Consider the following 20,148-nt stretch of genomic DNA (forward strand, 5'->3'; position numbering starts at 1 on the left):
TTTTGTTTTAAAATGCTACTTAACGTGACAGATGCACAGATACACCTTTATGCAAGCACCTATTTATATTCTGCTCTGTCTTCTCTTTCAGTTACATTTGCTCATGCTTCATATTAAGCTCCACTTGCCAAAGGAGAAATGAAACAGTGCATCTGAAGTCTTATCCTTAGGTTAGCTCTGTGATCTCTGTGATCTGTGCCATTGTAGCAAAATAGAGTCTTTTGCAGCAAGAGTCAAAAACGAAGGGCAATAAAAACAATGTGGGAGAATATAATTTCAATAGTGTAGTATTTTTTTATGTTCATCTACTTACAGATATGTAAGTCATTGTATAGAAAGAAATGCTCTCTACCATTCAAAATAGAAAAGGCTTAAATTATATGAGGATACTTTAATAGCATCATGATTGTGGAGCAATGTCATTAATTTGGTAAAGTACTTTGATAATTCTAAGTTTTCTAAGACATTTATAGGTGCCATAATAAGCTTGTAGAATTACCTTGTTACCATAATTTTTAATGAGATTACTAGTTTTAATTTTAACAAAATATTTTATAAATTGTGAAAGTCATTGTATAAATATTGCTTGGAAGAATACTGCCACCCACAAATATAATTGCTTATCAATTCTCTATTGTAAAATATTAACTAATATATTGGTGCAGAAAATTCCCCCACAATCACTTCGGGAGTGATATTCAATAAAGATAATAAGATCCTTTTGAATTTTAACCCAATTCTTCTTGCCTTACTTGATATTCAGGGCTTATGATCACATCCACATATATTCACATCTCATTTTGTTTACCATTAAGAGAGTGAATTTGGTCCGCTAGAATAACAATATAAAATGATCATTATCACAGACAACAAAACCCCATTATTTTCATCTCACTTTTCTCAAAATGATTTAGTGTCCTCAGGAGAGATGACACTATATAACGAGATCTGGGAATTTTTTTTAATGTAGATACCAATTAATAAGTTCAAAATTCTCTCATAATAATAATTTTAAAAAATCACTTCAAACCAGGAGAAAATAACTACAATTAAATAGAATAAGTGAAGAAGCATCTGTCTTTTATTTTTTGTTGTAGGACACGTAAGGAGACTTACTGAATATACATGATGCATCATTTATACGCCACTTCACTTAAAGTGAGCATTCAGATTTTATTACTAGTGTGTGTATGTGTGCAAATGCGTAAGTATGTGCTTCTGTGTATTTATACACAGAACAGTATTCTTAGAGACTTAAAAAATGTTTCAATAGAAATTAAAAGGTGATTCTAGGGTCAGTGAATACAATATTGCTAATCATATTTTATTAACAATAATAGTGTTTTATAGTCTGATCAAGTTGGATTCGCCTAATTAAAATTGGTGTAAATCACAGTCCTTTAAACCTTTCCAGCTTTTCAGATTTTCACTCTACCAAAACAAATTGTACTTTGAAATCTCAAATCCTCTCATTTTCATATGTAAGGCAGAAGGATGACATTTTTAAACAGAGTTTATTGATTTTTTTACTAGAGATGGACAACTTGACATGGCAAAGTCACTGCTCCTTTACACATTCACTAACTTATTTTCAAATCAAACTGTAATATTTTAGAAAAAGACCCTTTAAACGTAGGTAACACATCTAGTTATGTAATATGGTTATTTCTATTGATAACCTAGGAACCTCTCTCTCTCTCTCTCTCTCTCTCTCTGAGAGAAAATGGCAGAAGTGCAAAGAAACAACGAGAGGAAGAAAGGAAATTGGCGAGACTTTTTTCTTACCTCATTCTGCTCCATCATTTTTTCAGTAACTTTTGGCTAAAATCTGTGGCTTAGGTTCTTACTATCTATACACTGAACACAATGTTTCAATCTCTCTAAGCAAATTAGAAAGGCTCTTGCTTTTTTCCCCTCCCACCCTTCCTTAAACATCTACTGAACACTTTTACATGATATTAATATAAATAAGGTACAGTCTTCAAACTACAGCCCACGGAGAAGAAAGATACACAGTCAACCCTTGAACAACATGCAGGAGTCCACTTATACACAGATTTTTTTTTTCTTCCAGTAAACGTTATAGTACTATATGAACCAAGCTTGGTTGAATCCTCAGATGCCACATTGTGGATACAGAGGGCCAACTACAAAACTTCCCATGGTTTTCAACTGCAAGGGTCAGTGTCCTCAAGCCTCACGTTGTTCCAGGGTCACCTGTACTTAAAAATGTCGCAGTGAACTATTAGAGCATGCAAATACTGTTAAGGAAGCACAGAAAAGGGCAGCTAACTCAGATGAGGATTCATTAAGTGCCCTTTCCAGACAATAGAGCTGAATTTAAAGAGTCGGGCAGAGTTAGTCTTAGACAGAGGGGTAGAAGAGCTACAGTCTTCCAGGCAGAGGGAACAGGATTGGCAAAGGCACAGGGGAGGTGACTGGAATATAAATGGGAGTGGCTGTGCAATCATGCTGTACTCTTACTACCTCCCATTTGACCGAACCAGCTAAAGACTGAGGGAGTGTGGCTGCTTATATGGTGCCTTTCTGAAAATTAAAAAAACGGTGGGCATATTCAGAACAATGAAGAGACAAGTGGACATGGCTGGGCACCCAAGCACAGCTCAGTAGTGTATTGGCAAGAAGAGGACACGCTGGATTCAAGCTCTCAGTCTCCCCCTTGGTTGAGTACCTTTATACAGTGTACACAATGCACAACTACAGACGAGCACATTTCTGAAACCTCACGTGTAGTCACAATTTTACTAATGATACTACCAAGTAAGTATAACCGTCTCTTATTTCTGAAACCCCATGCTTTGCAACCAGCACTCAGGGTTCAAGGGGACTCAACCATGAATAGAAATTCTCACCAGCATAGTGATCAGATGACAATTAAACTTGGTTCAGCATCAAGACAATTTCTGAAGCAGAGAATACCTAAATTGGATTTTGGAACCACAACTTAAAAGAAACAGGAAGGAACTTCTCTGACACTGAATATAAAGCACGTAGATAAAACTGTAGGTGAATTTCCAAAATACTAACCAATTGAGCCCAGATAACTTCTGCATTCTCAGTGGCAACTGTGAAGCTAGTGTTGACTTTGACCTCTCTCTGTTTACTTGGGGAGGACTTAAAATTGGCCACCCCAGGAGGGGACAGGGTTTAGGGGGGTCCATGTATCCCAGTAAGTTTCTTCTGGTCCTATGGATCTCGCTGGGTGAACTTGCCACAGTCAACGTCTTTCTCCATGAAATGTGATTATGTGGCTGAGGCTCCATATTCAGAACTTACTCAGAAAGTAGCTTAGTGCCCAGTAGAGCAAGTATTATCAGCATTTAGCTCACTTTAAAAAAAACTTTTAAAAATTGAAGTATATTTGATTTACAATGTTGCATTAGTTTCTGGTGTATGGCGTAGTGATTCAGTTACCGCTCACTTTTTTACTCCATGTCCTTTTTAATTTCTCTTGAAGCCCCAACACTCATCTCTTTTTGACCTCAAAATACTGTCTATTTTTCTACTTTTTCTTCTCTTACTCCTCTTCTCTAGACAGTAAAAGCCTAGAATTTTAGCCAAGTGTCAAGATGAATATCCCATCCCCTCACCCCTGGCCCTCTTCTTTTACTTTTGTTTAAACCATTCCCCAGTAAGATGAAAGCAGTCATATTTCAAAGTATGAGTGCTTTGGCCCTAAGCAAAAGTTTCTGGAAACTGTAACTAGTGTCCTACTTGTGACAGACTATCGATCCCTATTTTGTCATATCTTGTTTTGCCACCCTCTTGTTCACGATGTTTCTCCCTTCCCTCAATTTAAGCAGCAAGGCCATCTGTGCTGCGTGACTGAGGGAAGGGATCCAACAGGGACAGAAGCAGAAACATAGGAACCTTCTGGACTTTGGCCTCCATCTATGTGAATGTGGCACCTCCTCCTGCAGTTCATCCCCGAACAGGAAATGGATGGAGTTAGAAAGGCAGATGGAGGAGAAATGATAAGAGTAGAGATGTCAGTGGATCCCAGTGTGGAAGGAAACCAGCAGAACGAGCCCTGTGCCCCCACAGGTGGTAGGAAAGTACTGCAGAGAGTTATTAGACCTGAGGGGAAAGGTAATCAGGGGCACCGGAAAAAGGAAGAGGTCAGCAGAAACAGGTTTGGATGAAGTATTCAGGACTGGTTGGCCCCACCATATGTCCATTGCCCTAAACACAGACACAGTCTCTCTCTCTCTCACACACACACACACACACGCACACACACACACACACACACACACACTCACTCGAGTGTTCAAGCCTCTTGGTACTAAGTAAGCTTGCTTGAACTTTGGTTCTAACCAAAGTTAGAGGTGGGAAGTGGGGGTGGGAGAGAAGAGAAAAAAATTTAAAACAAATTTTTAAAATTGGGATATAACTGACATACAACATTGGATAAGTTTAAAGTGTACTTGACTGAGATTATGTGTCCAAGCTCTCACAGCTCCTACATATAAATTTGATCTCAAAATAGAAATTAAATTGAGATTAAAAATATAAATTTATAATTCCCATCTACCTGAGCTCCATAGTCTGAGATGCATTCTTGCTATATGATAAAAGTAGGGATTTATGGTCACATAAGATTAGAAAACGCTGAGGTAAACAAACTGAAGTGATTTTCTTCATTCCAGAACTGGTCAGAAATTTTAACATGCTAATAGATGCTTCCCAAACTTATGTGATCACAGAACTCTATTCCAAGATAATTTACAGCTCGAGAAACATGGCTTTAGTTTTCCAATGCTGATTTTGTGTCGATGATGTGCATAAACTGATTACACCAATCATTCACAGAATAGTTCTGATTACAAGATTTTCAATGCGACCGGTATCTTCTTCTTACCCTGACCCTTATTCTCCCTCCCTTCCATTTCAGCCTGCCCATCTTAAAAAATGTTTCTCTTAATATTCTGGATCCATCTAATAGACTTTTTGGCTCATATAAATACAGAGAAATGATAAACCCTAAATATTCCGGGAAAACCCTAGTCCAAATTTTGGCTAGCAAAATAAGACCACATAATATCACATCTTCTACACAATAACAGATTTAGATTATTACTGTTATTTCTACTATAGCTTCAGAGTTCTGTTTTTATTTTTGAAGTACAGTTGATTTACAATGTGGTGCTAATTTTGAGGGAAACCCTCGAGTCAGACGACATAGGCCCTTTGATGAGCTGCATGTGCACGTTTCCACCTTTTAAAAAATCAGATTAATGAAGATTTTAGACAGGAAATCATCCTGCCTGTCAGGTATTTCTTTCCTTGGTGATTTTTATTATTCATATTAGAATGTGTTTCAGAATACACTGAATTATTCTCACCCACATTAAAAATGTGAGCTGCTTGAGGGCAAGGACGGTAGAATGCATCTGTTTTATAGCCTTTGTCTAGCCCCGTGCCTAACACATGGTAGTTGGAAAACAAATGTCTGTTAAATAAAATGTAGGATTGTAAATTTCAAATGGTTCAGAAACCATTGTTTAATGTGTATAGAAAAATACGTATCATGAAGCAAAGCAATATAAATACATCAGAGGCTAAGCTCACCTAGAAAAGTGGATATAATGGCCTTGTATGACAGAGCAGCTGTCATTTTCCAGTTGCTAAAAAAAAAAAAAAAAAAAAAAAAAGGTTGCCTGTAGTGAGCCAGGGGGATTAGGCATTTGATGTAAATATGTCTTGGCAATGAGATGTTCTGCTATTATGGAATGCAATATACACGTGCCCTCCTTTTTTATTTTTTCTTAACACAATCAAAGACTTCCAGTTTCCTGATTGCAAATAAATCCTTACTTCAGTTCTGTTCCTCCATCATTAACTTACAGATGCTGCCATACTCACAAGTAGTACTCGTTGCTGCTAGGAGCTGTCATTGGCACATTGTCCACAGCCAGCTAGCTGCTGGCTAAATTCTCTCTGGGTGATTGGCTCTTGCTTCATTAACTTTATGCAGCCTGGTTGAAATAGGGATGATGGCTGCCAAGAGGATGGGAAAATATAGGCAGAAAAAGCCCTCTGTGGCGTCAGCCTTGGTGATCCTGGGAAAAAGCAGGTCACTTCCTCTGCCAGCTCCCCCCACCCCCAGTGATGGCAGCAAAGGGCAATGTTTTCAGTGCTAAACCCAGAGAGATGCTGTGGTGTTTGTCAGTGATATCATTGACCATTTTCAGTGAGACCAAAATACAGAAGAATCTTTTCCTCCAAAAGATTTCAGAAGAAAAAATAATCACACAAATTACATAAAATAATATCCATGGCTCCACTGCAAAGTAACTTAGTAAAATAAACAGAAATTAAAATACTGGCTTAGAAGTAATTAGAAGAGGATATAAATCATGATAATAATTTACCTTTTGTTTTGATTTTCAAATATATGTAAGGTAAATTATGGACCTCTTGCTGAACTATGAACTACACATTTAAGCCACATTTTAAGGACAAAAAGCTAATTATGAAAAATAAATGGTGCCAATGTAGACAGTAAGATAAATCTTAAAGTGCACGACTTTCCACTTGAGCAATACTTTCTAGAAAGACTGCAGGTTAATGCCTAACCTTTAAGATTAAAACATTAATCAAACATTCTCTGAGCGAATGGAGATTTATAGAGTAATTTCCAGAGAATAAATAAACTATAAAAATATAATGCATTTGCTTGACAAGTGTGGTGAGAAACTTTATTTCACCTCACTGAGTGTAGCGGCTTTTCTGGGTTACTGCAAAGGATGATAACGCCTGTGGTTTGATAACTCCCAAGGTGGAAATCACGTTGAAAGACAGTGTAGTATGTGCTTACCTCTCACAGCGTGGTCCTCTGTACCCGACAGGACATTCATCACAGATCAATCCAAGACTTCGGTCCAAGTGGCACGTAGGGCTAAAGCTATGTTGATGTCATTGGGGGATGACAGGGACAAGGAAGAAACACAGGTACAAAGCCATTAGCAGCACATTTTTATTTCTCTTCTTCCAACACTGCTGTGACTGAAGGGTATGAGCTAGTCATTCTCGTCTCACAGACGGAGATTAGGGTCTGGCCAATGGAGAATGAAACGGCAGTGCTACTTCTGCAGATGTGAACACAGCCCAGTGGAGAGCAGTATCCCTGTGACATGTTATTAACTGACTTTTGACAGTTCTGGGTCCGTGATTATCGGTTACAAGTGGGACTGTACAACTGCTTATTAGGGATTCCCCAGGCCGAGCAGAATACAGCCTTGTGCACTTTCTCTCTAGCCAAATCCTTCCGAATTTGAAGCAGCCCGAAGAAATCTGTTAGAGATTTTGGAAAACTCAGTATGTGGTAGTGGAAGTGGTGGTGGTGATGGGGTGTCTCTGTCCAGTACCCCTGTCACTGGTGTGTGTGTGTGTGTGTGTGTGTGTGTATGTGTGTGTACAGGCTGCTGCCCGTGGGGACCTCATGGGTACGCTGTCTACACAAATGGAATCTCAGAAAAGCTCTCAGATGAGATTCCTTCATGCATACTCTGCCTAAATTTATAATAAAACCAAACATCTTGTCATTTCATATCTTCTGGCATATTCCAAAGTTTACCTCTCTCTTTGCATGTATTTCCAGTTTGGGTCTGAAATAACAGAGTTGAACATCAAGTCAGGAACCAGCAGGTCAATTATGTGCTAGTTTCAGCCTCCATCAACATGTTTGACTTGGACCATACTTCTTTGCCTTGTGAGAGACACCCCTCATGCATGAATACTTACCCCAAGAGTAACACAATGGCTCTCTGAAGAGCCAGCAACTGTTTTGAATTCTGTAAGTTCTGCAGCTCTGCCATTTTAAAAGGAAATGTCCCCAATTAATCTTTCTCCCAGTATGTTTTCCCTAAATTTATTTTCTATTACATATGACAGGACAATTCAGTAGAGGCTTGCTTGATGGCTAAATGAATTAAAGAGAGAACAGCAAATTAAACACTGCAAGGCCTGAGATCATTCTGCTCCTGGCACTTGCGTGACTTTGGAATACTTTCTTAACATTTGTGCGGATCAGATCATGAGTACTGCTTTAGAATAATATCCCTCCAGCTTAACTCACAGTAGTCCTATAAAGATTTAATAATTCTTTTATTTATTTATTTTTAATTGAAATATAATTGATTTACAATAGTGTTTTAGTTGCAGGTGTATAGCAAACTGATTCTGTTATATACATGTATTTCAGATTACTTTCCATTATAGGTTAATACAAGATAATGAATAGAGTTCCCTGTGTTTATACAGTAAATCCTTGTTGCTTATCTATTTAATGTTTGATAGTTTGTATCTGTTAATCCCATATTCCTAATTTATGCTTCCTTTCTCCTTTTCTCCTTTGGTAACCATACATTTGTTTTCTATATCTGTGGGTCTGTTTCTCCTCTGTATATAGATTCATTTGTATTATTTCTTAGATTGTACATATAAGTGATATCATATATTATCTGTCTTCCTTGGTCTGATTTACCTCACTTGGTATGATACTCTCTAGGTTCATCCATGTTGCTGCAAACTGCAATATTTCATTTCTAATGGATGAGTAATATTCCATTATATATACATAATGTGTGTTATACATTATGTATACATTGTATATATATGTTATGTATTACATAATATATAATGTACTGCATCTTCTTAAAACAATGTCTGTTGATGGGCACTTGGATTGTTTCTGTATCTTGGTTATTGTAAATAGTGCTGCTGTGAACACTGGGGTGCATTTATCTCTTCGAATAAGAGTTTTAATCTTTTCTGGATATATGCCCAGGAGTGGGATTGCTGGATCATATGGTAGCTCTGTGTTTAGTTATTTAAGGAACCTCCATACTGTTTTCCATAGTAGTTACCAATTTACATTCCCACCAACAGTGTAGAACAGTTCCCTTTTCTCCACACCCTCTCCAGCATTTGTAATTTGTAGACTTTTTAATGATAGCCATTCTGACTACTATGAGGCAATATCACACTGTGGTTTTGATTTGAATTTCTCTAATAATTAGCAGTGCTGAGAATCTTTTCATGTGCCTGTTGGCCATTTGTGTCATCTTTGGAGAAATATCTATATAGGTCTTCTGCTCATTTTTTGATTGGCTTGTTTGTTTTTTATGATTTAATAATTCTTAGGGGTTTTTTTTGTTTTAGTAGCAAGCTATTAAAACTACATAGTTCATAATTTAAAAAATTTCAATGCAGTGGAAAGTTTAAATGAATCTGTTGAGGTTAAGTGGGGAGAGCCTGGTCTGAGGTATCTTGAGTTTACATATCTTATTTAGATAAAAGATTTCATGTAAGGGGTTCTAGTAACTGCCACGAGCAGCAAAACCAAGTCACACCCAGCCTGTGGTCTGTGGGAGGAGAACCACCTTTCAGAAAGCAACCTGTGGCTAGCCACCCGTGACCCAAAGGGAAGTCCCCATGGGCAATTTTCTTGGCAGGAGTATGACTGCACTGAAGAGAAGAGGCACATACAAAAATGAAAAGGAACAGAATTTTTTTTCATCCCCATCCTGTGATTTGCTATTGTTTTTAGACATAAAAGGAAGGAGTGGATTTTGACAAATCTCTAGGATGCACCTATGTCTTCTTTTAAAATTGGCATTCTTTTAACTACCTCATCGGCTATGGAGAAAGTGACTTAACTAGAAGCCCTACGTTTTCCACTCATGTGGGACTAAATGATTGATAGAAAACCCTACCAATTTTTTTTTAAATCCTAAATTAGTTTACCATAAGTCACGTCCAAGGAGCTTGACAAGGCTTTCTACACTTTAAAACTATTTATAAAATAGATTTCAAACTCTTAAATATACAGAAGTAAAGCAAAATGTACTCACTGACAAAAATCAATGTCATTTCAGAAAAAAATTAAGCAATAACAATATATCAGATTTGACTAACTCTTTGCATTTTTAGAGTGCTTTTTACAAATAATTCTATCATATTTTCACAAAGTCCTGTGAACTGTTCGGGGCAGACATAATTTTTCTTGTTCAAAACAATATGCTAATTTCCAGGAGAATTTAGCATAGGATCCAAAACTTTTGATTTCTAACTTGACGCTCTCTTTCTCCAATAACCAAATACTGGCATTCAACTTTATTGGTAAGAATTAAGTGAGTCTAAACTTATAATAATATAGCTACTTGACATGATAAATCTAAACAAAACCTTCTCATAAAATATATCTGTACGTGTGCTTCAATATTCTATAAAGAATATAACTGAGAAGGTTTCCCTTCCTTACTGCTGTAACTGTGGTTATAGCTATGGGGAAGACAGCATTCAGCCGCAAAAAAAAAAATTAAAATGAGAAATAAACATATACAATAAAAAATGTCTCTAGAATTTGAATGGGCAAATGCAGCAATTTAACGTTGATTTTGGCAAATATATGACGCTAACTGTGCTGTGACAGAAAGAAGAAACTGTAAGATCATTGTTGACTTCAAGTGATTCCAAGATTATGTCATCCAACTCTAGTTGGCCAGCTCTACACTGGCAGAGGGAGGGTTCAGCTTCCTGGATTATCCACTCCATGCCACAGAAGACACACAAGATCTAAGAACAGCAGTCATTTTCCGCAAACAGAGGAGGAAGGAAAGCTGTTGCTGGAATAAACAGTAAGGATCTGCATGTGGAAATAGTCCTTCTTAATGGCTGAGCATAGATTCTTATATTTATAATGATCCATTTATAAGTAAGTATATATTTGTATATATATATGAATATGTATGTGAACATATGTATATGTATTTATCTTTGTGAATATATAAATGCAGATACAATTTGGTTTGTTCCAGAAAGTATTTAATCCCATCTATCAAAATATGTATATTTAGATAAAAGATGCAATAAGATTAAAGAGAAAAAAACTAAAGATAAAATCAAAATGCATATTTAAGAAAATGCATATATACATATGTGTATTTATGTGTATGTGTATATATTGTTAAGTATGTTCATTTGATAGTGGCAGGTCAACAGGGAACTGAATTTCCTCTTGGTTTCTGTGATGTGATATGAAATAATCAATTCTTTCATCATTGGCATAAAATTTCCATTATTACGGGTTAGACAATCAGGACATGTTCTATGTTTGCATATACAACACAGGAGCAGGGCTCCTTTTAGTTAAATTGTTACCTGGAACACATGGGTAGGGAAGAGAGACCAAAAGGGATAAGATGCTGCAAAGCATCAGTGAGTGAGGAAGTTAGGGGCAGGGTCATGAGAATGTCCAAGCGTAACTGCTGAGGGAACGGAGGGCCGATAGAAAGAGGAGGAAGACAGATAATATATGATATCACTTATATGTACAATCTAAGAAATAATACAAGTGAATCTATATACAGAGGAGAAACAGACTCATAGATACAGAAAACAAATGTATGGTTACCAAAGGAGAAAAGGAGAAAGGAAGCATAACTTAGGAATATGGGATTAACAGATACAAACTATCAAACATTAAATAGATAAGCAACAAGAATTTACTGTATAACACAGGGAACTCTATTCATTATCTTGTATTAACCTATAATGGAAAATAATCTTAAAAATATATATATATAACAGAATCAGTTTGCTATACACCTGCAACTAAAACACTATTGTAAATCAATTATATTTCAATTAAAAATAAATAAATAAAAGAATTATTAAATCTTTATAGGACTACTGTGAGTTAAGCTGGAGGAAAATGAAGGGGAAACTCATCTGACTTCATCACTGTGGTTTGAGCCACATAAATTTTTGAAATTTCTCCATAAGTCTTTTCATCTTTCAGTTCAATGATCTCCGTTCTACTTATTTTCAGTAGAACCATTAAACAAACACATATTTCTTTCATTGCAAAATAATATGAAATCTGACTTAATGTCCATAAATGAATCTTGTAAATTAGAATTGGGTTATTTTCTGTCTCTAAACCTGAGTTTCTCATTCTGTAAAATGGGATCATATAATCTACTGAGTAAAGCCTTTCATGCTGATAAAGTATGACGGCAAATACTTGGGAAAGTGCCACAATAAATTATAGATACAATTTAATAACAATTAAAAATGTTTGCCAATATATGTTGATTTGTTTAATGTTTAGGGTATTTAGTTACTCATTTAGTAAGTAAAGTAGCATAGGGTATTTAGTTACTAATTTAGTAATTCAAAGTGGCAGTTTTTTCATCTTGCTCTAGTCTCTTACACTTGAGTAAGCAAAGCTTTGCCAAACCCTAGAGCAATTTTTTACAATGGACATTCACGGTTTGTCTAACATTAAGTTCTATTTTTTTTCTTCTCTTCAATGTCTCTGCAATTGTTTCTATTTCTATAGCCCCACTGGAAGAAACGCAGAAAGGTGAATCAGAATATGTGGGTTTTAATATTGGTTCTGCCACAAGCAAGCTGATTGATCACCATCAAGTCTTCGAATTTCTCTGGAGTTTAGTTTCCTTTCTGGTATACAGGACTAGTAAAATGCATGATAATCACCTATGTGGACACAAAATAATATGTAGTAAAGTGCCCTGAAATATCTAACACACTCTAAAATTTTTAAAGAATGTTTCCTTAAATTTACTATTTAATATTCTTTTGAAGAAACTTTATTATAAATATTATTTTGTCTTAGAATATTTATATTTCTCTGTTACAAGTACTAATTTAACAACAATAATTCAGTGTGGCCCCTTGAGTGAGCCTCAGAGTCAGCTCTAGAAGTGGCCCATTCTTTCAAAAGTTTAAATTTTAGCATTTATGATGCACAGAAAGAAGTAGTATTCACAATGATGTTAACAGATAGAACTTAAGGGCCTACCCTCCGTCCAGTCTCGTGCCAAGAATATCTCTAATTTTATTATATAACTGATGAAAGTCTATAATGATTTCAATAACATTATTTATTCAAACACATCGTAAGTGTTCAAGGCCAGACAATCATGTGTCTCTTTCACATTATATTTACTCTATAAGCTATATGATGCCAGAAATTAATGAATATAAAACATTTGAAACATTTACATTTTTATTTGCTTCTCTAGAAATAAATTTCACTACCTAGTTACAATCTATAGCTAGAATATATACATCACCAAGATGAGAAGGCTAAGCAGTGGACACTGTATATAGTTGATGCAGTTGATATATACGTATAATTTAAATATTATGTGCTTGTCTGTATTCATACATCATAGTAATTATACCAATCTATCTCTATCTCCCTACACATTTGATTTATTTTGCAATATTATCTAAGAAATTTGGAGCCAAAATGCTTGTGATTTATAAGATTTATGACCAGGGATTAAATAGATAAATCACAAGGCAAAACTATCACTAAGCCTAACACTTCTAGATGAAGGTTGCAGCAACCTTTAGCTGAATTATTTTTTTTTTCCTGAATAACCTGTGAACATTCAAATTCCATCTTCTGGATAATATGTGACTATTCAATTTATTCCTCAGAGTTTCTAACTCAGATTATAAGAGTAATGACCTTTAAAGAACTTTTTTAAAAGGAGAGTTTCTCTAAGTCATTAAGCGCCCCGTTATTTAGTGAATAAAAAATCAGGTTATTAGATTAAAATGAATTTTCCTCATCACAACTGTGTAGCTAAACTATGTTAATTTTCAAAGTTGTTTTAAATTTAAAAGACCTAATAGCTCTGAACACAAACTTCTAGAACTTTTAAACAAAGTGGATTATCAGTGTTCCTTCTTTCTACTTATAAAAATGCCACTTTTTATTTGAAGTAGGGTTGATTTACAATATTGTGTTAGTTTCAGGTGCATAGCATAGTGATTCAGTTTTTTTGCAGATTATATTCCATTATAGGTTTTTACAAGGTATCGGGTATAAACCTCTGTAAAAATGCCACATTTAAAGTTGGAATTTAAAATAAGCCATTACACTCTATTACCAATTTTACTTCTAAGAAAAAAATTATTACTTAATAATTTAATAATTATTTAATGTAAGTGAAAGCACCTTGTAAATTAAAGGATCTTTAAATATTTGGTGTACCTGATATTGTTATTATTGAGTTGTCTTTATTTTAAAGAATCAAGATCTGCATAATATACCACATTAGAAGACACGTACTTAAGAGAATACTATCACTGGACACTGAGACCTCAATCCCTTTGGGACTGATGGATGGTGCTTTAACACTTGCTGACTTTCTCTCTTCTTTCAGGAACACAATTAGAATCCATTTTAAAGGAGAAGCACAGTAAACAGAGAAGGATGGGTCACAAATGTCTGTAATTACCCAAGCAAAGTTGTCTCTCTAATAGCTCTTCTGCATTTATGGTAATGGTCCAATTTGAGAATAAATTTATAAAGCCTACATACTCCCTCAGCTACACAGTCCTGTAAATGTATTAGGCTAGGCTTCATGTGGTGCTATGAATGGCCAGCTCTGCTGGATTGACAGCTGTGCTAATGCCGTTGACATTTTGGCTGAGAAGGAGTGCAATGCAGATGAGAGGCCAGATGCCACCCCTCTGTTTTCCTCAGTGAAAGTTTTGTGTAAATTGGATGGTTCTGGAGAATTCCATTCCGCCATGAGTCAGTTCTCCATTGCTTGCTCTAACCCTTCACAAGTACACCAGAGAGCTAGGTTTGTGTCATGTTATTACCAACATATTCATTATTTTCCAGATTTCTGTTTCGCCTTCTTCCTCTTCTCTGACATACCTGGTTGCTAAAGGAGCTTCAGTTTTGTAACCACCCAGGCTCATGCCTTAAATTCTGAGAATGTTTTGATCACGATTTTTTAAGTTATTTTTTAACACCTTTATTGTGGTATGGTTCCTGTACAGTAAATGACACATATTTCAAATGTATAATTTGATGAATTTTGATAGCTACACTGATGAAACCACTACCACAATCAAGATAGCTAACATTTCCATCACTCCCCAAGAGGTGCAACTTCTGATCACTATTGTACTTTATCCCATTTCCCACTTAAGTCTCTTAATGTTATCACTTAAAACGCAGTGTGCTTTTTAAAGAAGCCCTCAGATTGTAGAGAAATGGAAAGCACATGGACTTTAAACTTAAAATTCCGAATCTGATACTTCAGTATTTTATGACTGAGCAAATTACTTAATAATAATGGTGAGCCCTCATTTTGGGCTCACCATGTTCACTCATTGTTTCAAGTGCTTTGCGTATTTTAGTTTCTGTAATTCTCACAACAACCCTATGAGAGAGCCCTATTATCCCAACTAATGAGAAGAGAATTAAGGCACAGAGAGTTTAAGTAACTTTCCCAGAATTTCACAGCTAGAAAGTATGAAACACAACATTGTAAATCAAGGCATTGTAGCTCCAGATTTGGCACTATAATGCCCTGTCCCACTCAGAAACTCTTTTCTTAATCTATAAAATGAGAGGAATAATATCCTCTCACTCATTGTTTTTGAAGATAAAATAATACTAAATACAGCGTTTGACCCTATGCCTAGAATGTAGTAGTCTATTTCTATTAAATATTAGTTCTTTCTCTTCTTTTCCAATGACTAAGGTGGAAAATGCTGATGGAGGAAGGTGGTTGGGGAAGAGGACCACGATTTCATGTGGGCTAAAGCCTAGCTCTAATGAGGACTTTTAAACTTAATGACAGAATAATTCTCAGAGCCTTTGGTTTGTAGTATTCTTGGACTCTAGTAACAAAATCCATTTTTGTTAGGAATATCTTGAGTAAGACATCAGAGTATATAACTTGATAACACCTTCACATTAAAAGACTGTCACTGATAAATTCCATTAAAAATCACAAAAATTATTGCTCTGCAAGCATTATTACAGTATTTAGAAAAAGCTGGAAAGAACATAATATAATATGAATTTTATTAAGCACTAAGCTTACCCTTAAGAATATTCCAAAAAAGTCTTTGATTTAAAATTATAGTTATTTACAATTTTTACTAGTAACAAAGTATTGATTATTGTTCAACATAATATGCCTCATTAAAATAAAAATGTTTTTTATTTCAGGGTCTTGCTTATGTATTTGCGTAAGGAATGGCTGCCCTGAGGGAAAAGCGAATTAGAGCAGCTAGAATACAGTGTTCTCTTAAAATGTAAAGGGAAGGGCAGACAAAATATATACTTTTAAAAGCCTGCTACAAAAGGTTGTTTTAGGTGAACAATTAGAAAATTTAAAAAACAAAGAAAGAAATCTGAATGAATAGAAAAATTGTGTGAAGTTTGCATTAAACTTTTTCAAGCTGTAGTTTATGCAAAATAAGATGCTAATTACACCCATATTTCAATATTTATAGAACTTATAATATAAAACCACTATAACTGTTTCAATATGACAAACATATATATACACAACATATATGATACTATGATTAACCATATGATAACTGAGGGATAGAATTGGTATTTAAAGGTCAACTAGATCAACCTCTTATTTTACTTTTTTGAGAGGTTTATGACTTGCCCCAGAGTCACAAATACATAGAATGTGACCGGGACCCAAATGAGTAGCATTTATATTAGCAGTGTTTTTATTATTTATGTGTGTGTATGTGTGTTTGTGTGTGTGTGCATGTGGATACGCGTCTATGTTTATATAACATATGTCTGTTCTTTGGAGTTGCTTTAGAAATTCTATTTGAGTTCTGTCTTAGATATTAAATCTCCCAAACTAGAGCTGAAATATAAAAAATTCTGTAGAGTAAACAGCTATAACTTTAAATATTTTATATTTAGAAAAACTCATATTATCTTCCCGAGAAATTCATGCACATATTTATTATTTATTTATGTGTGACAAGAGAAAGGGTAAATTCTATATCAAAAATGCACTTGCAGAACTGGATTCCCAACTCATGAGAGAAGTTTGTTACTCACTTATTGGATGGGATATTGAGTGGACAGGCACAGGGCTGACAGTCGTCAGAGGTTCCTTTAGTAGGATCACCATAGAAACCAGGAAGACATTTATTGCAGTAAGGTCCACCTGTGTGATCCTTACAGTTCTGAGGAAGAAATGCACATCAGAGTTTATTATTTTGATTTCAAGCATCAACACGTTACCAAAAATAGGTCTACAGAGTCATTAGTCTGTTCCCCGCCGGGAAGCATAATTTTCCACATTAAACGGTCAATTTTACAGCTGGGAAATAGCATTGAAAGTTAATTTAATATCTAGCTTATAAACTACATGCTAGTTTCAGCATATGCGTACTTACAAAAAGATGACTGAAATTCATTATAATTTTTTTCCTTATGCAAATCTTATGCAATCCTTTCCTCCTCTGGTTTTTAATTTTTTTCTTAAGGAAATATACATGACTGTGAGTGCGTGTATATGTATACAGTCCTAGAGTCTTAATAACATTTGTTTCATGGAAACTACCTGATTTTAGGTAAAAATCAATTGTTCAGATTAAAACTGCTGACTTAGAGAACTGTGGCTCACACAAATCTTCTGAGACTATGGCCCTCTTACCTCAGAAGTCTCTGATGATGTGGGCTAATGCATTACATCTGTGAGGGGCTTGCTTGATGCATAATTAAATAATGAGAATAGTGAAAAATTTAAAAATGTATACTAGTATATAATAAAACCACAAGGCACATAACAATTTCCTTCAGACATTGCTTTTTAAAATTGAAATGGCATTTTTCTACCAATTACATATTTTTGGAACCATGTCCTTTTTAAAAATTAAAAAATCAAAATAAAACAATTTATATCTCCATTTCTTCATATTAATTAAAGTATATTCATCAACTAACATTGTCTTTACAAAATTCATCAAGATTGGTAAAGGTGAACAATCAGGTAATCAACCAATGAAATTGTCTAGAAAGCTTCCAATAACACCATTTGATAAATTTTTATGATGTTTTGGTATCATGTAGGCATAACGTCTTCAAACGCCAATGATATAATGAAATGTATCTACTGTCTATTAAATATAATACAATATAGATTCATTGTGACTGAAATACATTTCTAATTTTACAAGCATATAAAATTCTATTTTTTTTCTCATTTTGAAAGAGTCTATCACAGTTTGGGGTTCAAAATCTTTAACTTTATCATTAATAACCAAACATGTGGAGGAAATAGCTAACAGCTAAATATAAATTTATTTTAAGCATAAAATAAAATTTTATTAATCTGGATGAACAGTGGGATAATTAACTTGAATTAATAAAAGTTCTGAATTATTATTTATTTCAGCATATTTTTTAAGAAGCTCAATTTTAACTACATTTAGTAAATGGATTTAATAACAAACAGACATTAAGTAAACACTTTTGAACATAGCTTGTTAAATTCCTTGGGGAAAGGGACAGACTTTTTATTGAGTAGAAGATACTAAGTTAAAACCCAGTAATTTAAATCTGGACCACTTGCTTACATTCTGTAAAATGTAGGAACTAAAGATCATAATTTATGAAGTTTTCAAGTTCTGAAATCCCATGACAGTTTCATCAACTACAAATGAATAGGTAATTCTTTAGTATCTGCTGATACTTGAAAATAGATTTTTCTTCAAGGTATTTAGAATTCTCTCTCAAATTTATTTAGCAATTTTCTATCAAAGTAGCAAAGATGTTAAATTCACTACCAACACTTGTCTAAATAACAGTAATTGGGATGGGATGTGCAACACATTAGATCAGTTTGATGACTGGCTTTCCTCTTCCATTTCACCTTCATATTAGTTCGTTTTTTGCACTATTCTTTGCACATTATCATACTGACACAATCAAAATTATATCTTCAAAGACAGGGATTTTAAAAAATAAGATCATAAAACCAATTATGTTTTAGCCATGTTGAAAATAGTTTTCTAAAACTCAGCTGAAAATCTTGTACAACCCAGAGACCTCGCTTTTCTTTACTGATTTAAAAGAAAAATAACATGTAGAAGTTCCTTACATTTCCTACTGTCGTATTTCACTTAATGGAAATAATAAAATTAATCTTAAAACTCAAGTGTTTTTGCAACTGAAACTATAAAACAGTATTAGACAGCAATACAATGGAAACCCAAACTGAAAAAGATGAAAGGTTCACTCTGATGGGCTGGTTATTTTTACAGGTGTCCTGCTACAAAAGTGCTTTCAAATGTCTGTTCACATCACTCGTCACAAGAACAGTGACAAGGAGCAAGTATGCAATCTTCCCCTATGGCTTTGAATGTTTCCTAGGTCACTTCAAATGTACCCTGAGTTAAAATGATCTTCTTATGTAGGTCCACACTATGACAGAGGTCTGGATTTCAATCCAATATCAAAAAATAGTTCAGTTCATTTCTAATTAGATTTCAAAGCCAAACTGAAAAGCAGTTTATCTGTAAATTTCATAAATTTTCTGTTTAATTTAGGGAAAAATATAAATAATTAAAAAGAAGCTAAAATGCAGGTCAGCTGAACAGTATGAATGCCTTTGGTGTGCAACATTTAAATAGTTTCTGTAAGATTCATTGTGTTATTTGAAGTGGCCTCCTATCTCCTTGTCCATGAAATAAAGTCAATAAACTAGATTTCATTAGTAGAAAGCCTCAGATAAACACAGATCCTCTCTCTACTTCCTTTCCAAATTATGCTGAATGAAACTATTTTATTCTAAAACAACAGGCTTTCATTCTTAGAAATATCACATAACCAAATGAACCAATAGCATGATTTTAGACTTAATGAATTCAACATACAGTGTTACTATCAGAAGCATAAGCCTGGTATTGTGATATATTTATTTTGGTCTTTTTAGGGTTAAATAAAGCACATCTATATCTGTTCCGGGCTGAGTATTTCCTATTGCATGTTAGTGAAGTGTTTTAAAGGTAACTATATTTTTCCCAAGGTACATTTTAAAAGACTCATTGTATAATTAAAAAAAAAATCACTTAGTCTTTCTACTCATAACAACGCCATTTGAAAAATCTACTGATTCACAAGTTAAGACTATCGTGCTTTATACTGCAATGCAATTAAACAAAATCTTCTACAGAGAAAATAGAAAGAACATCAATAAACCTAAATGCCAAATCACACTGAAACAAAAGCCTTGAATTTTCATTTTGGATTTTTCCCAGAAGCTTTTAAGTAGAAGAAAAAGGTGGGGGGAA

The 20,148-nt window shown here is 34.6% G+C and overlaps 1 protein-coding gene across 1 annotated transcript in view; it reads right to left on the reverse strand.

Annotated features, from left to right (window-relative positions):
* Positions 1-20,148, reverse strand: part of LAMA2 (laminin subunit alpha 2) — a 520,519-nt gene that overhangs the window by 205,434 nt on the left and 294,937 nt on the right. The window contains exons 17-18 of the mRNA XM_031456303.2: positions 16,910-17,037; positions 6,842-6,928 (exon numbers count right to left, since the gene is read on the reverse strand). Of these exons, the coding sequence (XP_031312163.2) occupies positions 6,842-6,928; positions 16,910-17,037 (215 nt within the window). The remainder of the gene's footprint in view (positions 1-6,841; positions 6,929-16,909; positions 17,038-20,148) is intronic.

This window comes from Camelus dromedarius, chromosome 6 (assembly GCF_036321535.1).
Source record: "Camelus dromedarius isolate mCamDro1 chromosome 6, mCamDro1.pat, whole genome shotgun sequence".
NCBI classification, from domain to species: domain Eukaryota; kingdom Metazoa; phylum Chordata; class Mammalia; order Artiodactyla; family Camelidae; genus Camelus; species Camelus dromedarius.